Source organism: Micromesistius poutassou (genome assembly GCF_964030765.1).
Source record: "Micromesistius poutassou genome assembly, chromosome: 12".
In the NCBI taxonomy this organism is placed as follows: domain Eukaryota; kingdom Metazoa; phylum Chordata; class Actinopteri; order Gadiformes; family Gadidae; genus Micromesistius; species Micromesistius poutassou.
In genome coordinates this window covers 625,280-632,779 of record NC_140282.1, presented here as the reverse complement: position 1 = coordinate 632,779, position 7,500 = coordinate 625,280, and the positions used below count along the sequence as shown (strand labels likewise).

General features: G+C 48.3%; 1 protein-coding gene across 1 annotated transcript in view; it reads right to left on the bottom strand.

The window, feature by feature from the left end:
• Positions 1–6,963, bottom strand: part of LOC311356335 (calretinin-like) — a gene marked incomplete at both ends in the record, with an annotated part of 7,021 nt that extends 58 nt beyond the window's left edge. Inside the window, 11 exons of the mRNA XM_084476104.1 lie at positions 1–59; positions 469–540; positions 675–728; positions 1,595–1,634; positions 1,761–1,816; positions 2,476–2,553; positions 2,739–2,795; positions 3,314–3,394; positions 3,545–3,634; positions 3,859–3,935; positions 6,867–6,963. The exon at positions 1–59 is cut by the window's left edge and continues 58 nt beyond it. Of these exons, the coding sequence (XP_084332230.1) occupies positions 1–59; positions 469–540; positions 675–728; positions 1,595–1,634; positions 1,761–1,816; positions 2,476–2,553; positions 2,739–2,795; positions 3,314–3,394; positions 3,545–3,634; positions 3,859–3,935; positions 6,867–6,963 (761 nt within the window). The remainder of the gene's footprint in view (positions 60–468; positions 541–674; positions 729–1,594; positions 1,635–1,760; positions 1,817–2,475; positions 2,554–2,738; positions 2,796–3,313; positions 3,395–3,544; positions 3,635–3,858; positions 3,936–6,866) is intronic.
• Between the last annotated feature and the right edge of the window lie 537 nt (positions 6,964–7,500).

Genomic DNA, 7,500 nt, shown 5'->3' with positions numbered 1-7,500 from the left:
TCGTCTGACAGAGCCATGATGCTGGCCTTGTAGCTCCCCAGCCCGGCCGGACCCACCTTCTGCAGCCCCGGGGACGGGGAGGAGAGAGAGACAGACAGGAGAGGAGAGAGAGACAGACAGGTCAACACACGGCCCTCCATCAGACACACAGACGGGGAGGAGAGAGAGACAGACAGGAGAGGAGAGGAGAGAGAGACAGACAGGAGAGGAGAGGAGAGAGAGACAGACAGGTCAACACACGGCCCTCCATCAGACACACAGACGGGGAGGAGAGAGAGACAGACAGGTCAACACGCAGCCCTCCGTCAGACCGGGGACACACTGTGCAGTCCTCTCACTGTCGCTGTCTGTTACCAGAGCCTGGAGCGTCTAGAGAACACCTTGTCCTTCACGGGGAAGACAAACATTCTGTTCTTTCAACAGAAGGGTTCTGATATTCAGGAGGACGCTGGGATCGGGACTCATTACCATTTTCTTCTTGTCGCAGAGGTCCTTGAGCAAGGCATCCAGCTCCTGCTCGTCGATGTAGCCGTTGCCATCCTGGTGGGAGAAGAACGCCAGAGCGAAGTGAACTGGTTGTGATTGGTCAGAGCCAACGCTGTCGACTTGTGGCTTAAGAGGTTGGGGTTAGGAGATCTGTGGTATTGACACTAGAATTAGGAGTGTAAACAGACCTTATCGTAGAGGGTGAACAGGCCGCTGAACTCCTTGGTGGTCAGCTTAATGTCCTGAAGGGAGAGGACGGTGAGGACACAGGCGTTATTTCTAGAGAGCGGGACTCATGACCCCATCCAGCGGTGATATTAATCTATGCAGATTATAGTAACTGGGATTAGCACTGAGTTTAATCCAGCACGAACAGACTAATCCCGCGTCTGAAAGGAATTGTTGATATTCCATTGCCAGTTGGAAGTCCCGGGTACATACAGAATACATACGGCAGCTTTACACCGAGGAGAACCTAAGTCTGCTCACGAGGAGAGGAAGAGCAGAACCACAAAGACTGCACTACATTGTGAACATATATATAGTCACCCAATCTGCTTAAAATGTCTTCTTAAAACTCAATAATCCTCTCACATACATGATAGTTTTAAGGAGTTGCAGTTTGCATTAAAAAAACATCAACGTAACAATACTTAACAATAATAGCCAAATCTAAATGTGTAAAGCCGTTGGAAGCTAAGGGGAACACAACTCTGATCCCATAAGGCAGATCACAGAGTTCAGAACACTGGAATAACACGCACAGTGATTGATCCATAATCCTACAGACACACGGGGATGTGGATCTATGGGGCTGGCTGTTGTGTGACCTCATGACCTCCCTGCACTAAAGACATGGGTCTTAAACCTATGATCTGTAACCGACGGCTGTCCCACACTCTCCTGCTCATCAAGGGCTTTAATAAAAGACTGGAAACACGTTTCAACGCTGTTTCAAACGCCGACGCCCGCCACCTCCAGAAGAATTAGATTATCCGATAATAATAATGATCAAAACATGTTTGGGTGAGGGGTCGTGAGTTTATTTATAATATATATAAAGCATAGATAGAGTGTTTTGGTGTAATTGCTTGAGGTGATATCTTACTTGAAACTTCAGCAGGAAGTTTTCCTGAACAGGCAGAAGCCTAAGAGAAACAACAAGAGGTCAGAACACAAAGACACTGGTTACAAACCAGCAACACAAACTCATTGTCCTGTGTATCACATACTGTCCTGTGTATCACATACTGTCCCGTGTATCACGTACTGACCTTGCCATCTCAGAGAGCCCCAGCTTGCCGTCACCATTAAGGTCAAACATCTTGAGCTGAGGAACAGGAGGAGAAGGAGACAGTTGAAGAGCACATTGAGATGTTTAATGTTCCCATTAGGTGACACGTGCGGTCATGAGCCATGCAGTACGCCACGTCTGACCTTAACACTGTATGCATGTTGGACACTTATTGGAACAGCGGTTTTGGAGCCGTGTAGTTAAATAATAAATGGTCCTCATTTATACAGCGCTTTTATCCAAAGTGCTTTACAGTGTTGACTGACATTCACCCATTCACACACCAACGGTGGAGTCGACCACGCAGGGCGACAGCCAGCGGGTCAGGAGCAGTCAGGGGGAGGCGTCTCTCTCAGGGACACCTCCACACTCCTCTAGGAGGAGCAGTCAGGGTGAGGCGTCTCTCTCAGGGACACCTCCACACTCCTCTAGGAGGAGCAGTCAGGGGGAGGCGTCTCTCTCAGGGACACCTCCACACTCCGCTAGGAGGAGCCGGGGATCGAACCAGCAACCTTACGGTTACCAGCCAAACCCGCTCTACCTCCTGAGCTAATGCCGCCCTAGTTATTGCTAGTGGGTATTTTAAAGGATATATAAAAGTGTTTGTTTAAAATATACGAGATGATTATGACGCCCGTGTCGATACACATCCATCACTCGTGTCTCTGGGGGGTTCTGCTTGCGGCCGTACTCACGATGGTGGCCGTGTACTCGTTGAGCTTCTTGTCGTCGTAATGTCGGTTGGCTTTCTTCAGCAGGTCGGACAGGAAGCCCTGAGAGATACCAGAGAGCCACACTCAAAGCCACTCCATCGCTAATTAGCTGATTAAAACCAATCAACAGTAGATGGTTTTTAATTAGCCTTTTAAAGAAACAACTGATATCATAACCAACTTCTGGAAGACAGGACGACAGCCTGATGTCACTCATCAAACCCCACGTGGTGCGGTGGCTTTACCTTCAGCTCGTTGGACTCGATGTAGCCGCTGCGGTCGTTGTCGTACAGCCTCCACGCCTGCCGAGGAGATTTGAGCCGACGTGTTAGTAGGTCAGATGAAGGCTAATAACCACGTTTGCTCCGCGGTACACAAGCTGCCTGATCAACGATAAACGCTGACAGTAGACCTCGGCTGTCACAGCGCCGAGAAACGTATCCGTAATCTGGTTGGTTTTTTGATTAAAATTTAATTGCATCCTGTTCTCATTTCTGTAACAACTATAAATAAATTACTTCATGGTCACATCATGTTGCTTACAGCATTGTGCTGTTATCAGCAAATAACTGGAAATGTACTACAATTAATTAAAAAGAACACATTATGCACACTTGGGGTGAATTTAATATCATGATATCATATAACGTTAACAATGTAGTAAGTGCTCTGTGACACACACACACGAACACACACACACACACATACACACACACACACACACACACACACATACACACACACAAACAGAACACACACACACACACACACACACACACACACACACACACACACACACGAACAAATAGAAAATACTCACAGTCATAAACTCAGAGCTTGAGCCCACATATTGCCTGAAGCACAGCAGGAAGTTTTCCTCTGTTGGCAGAATGGTAGCTAACTAGAGAAGAGGAACGGACAGAAAGAGTGATTAGACGACGCACCCCAGAGGATAAAAATGCTAATTTAATTAAAGATCTAAACATGGGATGTAGATCCTATGGAGACTGTGCGTGGTGCTATGTATTCTATATTCTAAATTCTACGTTACCTCGGACATTTCAATCCTCCCGTCTTTGTTCTTGTCAAAATTTGCCATGAACTCCTTCAGCTTCTCCTTGAAGACGGCGTTTTTGGGGTCCTGCAATTTCAACACATCACGCGTTAATCTGCCCTCCTGATAACGAACCTCCGAACCGAACCATCCTCTCCGTTTGGTCATGAGGTCACGTGACAGACCTTCTCAGGTCATGAGGTCATGTGACAGACCTTCTCAGGTCATGAGGTCATGTGACAGACCTTCTCAGGTCAGAGGTCATGTGACAGACCTCCTCAGGTCATGAGGTCATGGGGGGTCCTACTCACCACCGCCGCTCCGCGCCGTGCCACCTCCAGCTCGTGGAAGAAGCCCTCCAGCTCGGTCCCCTCGATGTAGCCGTTGCCTGTGGAGATGTGACAGAGCCTCTTAGCGCCGCGCTGCACACTGAGCCAACGAGGGGCACAGCCCGCCGCCGTCTGGCTGCCTGATGGACCTTGGGCATGTTTCTGTGTCTTTGGAATTTAAAAAAAAAAAAAAAAAAAACGACTCGCTGAATCTCGACTTTTCAAACTAATTTGAGGCAACAGCGTCGGCTGGAGCGTGCAGCGGGAGCACATGCACGTTACGGCTGTGGCGCTCTGCCCCGCGGCGGAGGCCGATCAAAGTGATGCTTATTAGGCCGTCTCATCATCTGTGTCCTTCTGGAGGCCTCGCAGCAGGACGTCACGTGACCTGGCGGGACCTTGGAGAGAAAGCACTTTGTGACTTTACGTGGTAGCCGTATCTCGTCCCAGAATGTCCCTTCTGTCGCCGGTAGTAGCTGTGGGGATTGTCCGATTATTTGACACCTCCTTAAAATCTTATTTCAATCTACCACGTTGTGAGGCCCTGCCCTGTCCAGACGCGTTATCTCTTAATCCTCTCAGCCTATTGTGATCATGTTGACTCTCTAACCTCGCCTCTCTGCAGTGTGATGGACCGATCACCATCTGGGCTCCAGGAGCACCTCGACGCGCGTTACCGCTGCTCTGCTCCCTGCTCCGGCTCCCTGAGCCCCGGGATTCAGCTCAGGAGTGTCGTGACGACTACAGCAGGTTTGGAACTAATTCTGTTAGTTCCATTAGTTTGACTGAGAGGCAGCAATACGCCCTCAAATATCTGGAAGCCAAACCTTCAGGAGAACGTATCTGTGATCCATTATCTGGTAAAGACTGAAGCCAGAGGTGGGCTGGGCGCTGTGGATCAGCCGCTCTGCGCCTCACAACAGCTGCTGCAGATTACCTCGTCATTCAATTAGAGTTCATTTGTCTAAATGACACCGAGCAGATCCCACTGGTAACGTGTCAGATGTTTAGTTTGTGTGCATTAAGCAAATTAAGATGACGGCCGGTGAACTGGAGCCATGACATCATTTAAAGAATACGATAAAGAGTGACAAACACGAGGCGGGGAACCAATGGGAGCGCTCTTCAGTCTGCGCTGAACGGATGAGTCATCAAAGCAGAGCAATTAAGAGGCTGAGGGACGAGTGTTGACGCCCGCGACAACGCCCAGAGCCAGTCCTAATGATGGAGAGATATATATCTCTCTCTATATATATATAGATATATATCTCTCTCTATATATAAAGAGACATATCTCTCTCTATATATATATATATAGATGAAGATATATATCTCTATATATATATAGAGAGAGAGATATATATATATATATATATATATATATATATATATATAGAGAGAGAGAGAGAGAGAGAGAGATAGAGATATATATATTTCTATAGAGATGGATAGAGGGGTATTTATCTAGAGATAGATCAATATATATAAATATTGTAATTCAGCCCGGCCGACACAATGAGGGGTGGAGCCTCCTCAACCTCCTCCAATCAGAATGATGCTCTACGGTTATGAATGTGTTATTGGAACTGGTTCAGAGTGAGGACTGCTCTATGAATGTGTTAATCTGACTGGTTCAGAGTGAGGACTGCTCTATGAATGTGTTATTGGAACTGGTTCAGAGTGAGGACTGCTTTATGAATGTGTTAATCTGACTGGTTCAGAGTGAGGACTGCTCTATGAATGTGTTAATCTGACTGGTTCAGAGTGAGGACTGCTCTATGAATGTGTTAATCTGACTGGTTCAGAGTGAGGACTGCTCTATGAATGTGTTAATCTGACTGGTTCAGAGTGAGGACTGCTCTATGAATGTGTTAATCAGTGTATGATTTAAGAACCACAGACTGAAGAGAAGGAAGAAGGAGTCTTCTACAGGAAGGTCTAAGGAACCCATGTGGACCAGTTACTCAGGGACCAGAGACCAGAGACCAGAGACCAGAGACCAGAGACCAGAGACCAGAGACCTGGTCCCCAGAGACCAGAGACCAGAGACCAGAGACCAGGGACCTGTAGAGACCAGGGACCAGGGACCTGGTCCCCAGAGACCAGAGACCAGGGACCTGTAGAGACCAGGGACCAGGTCCCCAGAGACCAGAGACCTGTAGAGACCAGAGACCTGGGACCTGTAGAGACCAGGGACCAGGGACCTGGTCCCCAGAGACCAGAGACCTGTAGAGACCAGGGACCTGGTCCCCCGAGACCAGGGACGCCCCACTGTTCCAGTCCTCCTCCTGATTGGTCCGGCTGCAGTAGTGCCAGTGGAGCGGACGTTACCACCTCAGCGTCTTTCAGCGGCCGCTCTGCAGGTCAGCGCGAGCCACTCGGCCAAAGGTCCGCGTGGAGAGCATCATTAATCCGGCCAATTATCCATCCATTCAGCCATTCATCATCACAGCCATTCGCCATCGATCCATGATGACGACGCTCTAGGATTCATTCATTCATTCATCCATCAATCCATGGTGACGACGCTCTAGGATTCATTCATTCATTCATTCATTCATTCATGATGCGTGCATTTAATCTACACTTTCTAACCGTGCACTTTAGTCCCATACAGTAAGTAGTGAGTATACTAATAGTAGTAATAGTAGTAATAGTAATAGTAGTATTAGTAGTAAGTATACTAAGAATGCACGATGCACAACTCAAGATGTCGGTTATAAAGTCAAGTCATCGTAAAGGCTCTACTTGTGTGTCTTCCAATAATAGATTTCAGTGTATCGTATTTCAAAAAAGTGTAATAATTCTATAATTACAATAACAACTTTACAATTAACACACCGCATGCACTGCTAAATGCATTTAAAGCAAATGCAATTTGGAAAAACGTTCGTCTCTAACGACAATCAAGAGCGATTCCGCGCAAAAACATCTATTTTTTTTAACTAAGGTAACTTAAAAGGTCCCATAAACGCAGCAACATCACTGACCGTCCGCGTCGTAGTGCTTCCAGATGTCGATGAACTGCGCCGCGGTGATCTCCGCCAGCTGGAGCTGCTGAGGGGGCTGCTGCGTCTTGGTGGCCATCCTGCGTTGTAGGTCCGTCCGTCGTACAGCAGCGAGTCAACAGGCAACTTTCTCCGGTGCAGAACGTCTTGAAACTGTCAGTCGCTCCCAGTTTGCGGACGCTTTTAAACCCCCCGCGGCACCGTGCGGTTCACACGGTGGCCACGGGGGGCGCGCCCATCAGAAGACAATCCGTCTCCTGAGAAAGAGGCGGGGGGGGGGGGGGGGGGGGGGGGGGGGGTGGGCTGCGGGGTGCCTCATCGGCATAAGTTGCGAGCCACAATGAGCCGATGTGTTTCTATGTATTGAATGAAACCAATGGGAACCTCATTATCGGGGACAGCCTGTCTTTACTGCAGGTTAAGAAAGAAGCCCTCATTGACACTGCATGGACGCACCAGGGCCATGTTATTGATATGTTATTGACGTGTTATTGATCAGATATCAGGCCGTGTTATTGATCAGGGATCAGTCTGGAATATGGATGAGCCCTTCTCTCCCTAATGTGTTTATTTCCCTGATCCATCACGGTCCTGTCCAGCCGCTCGCCCTCCATCA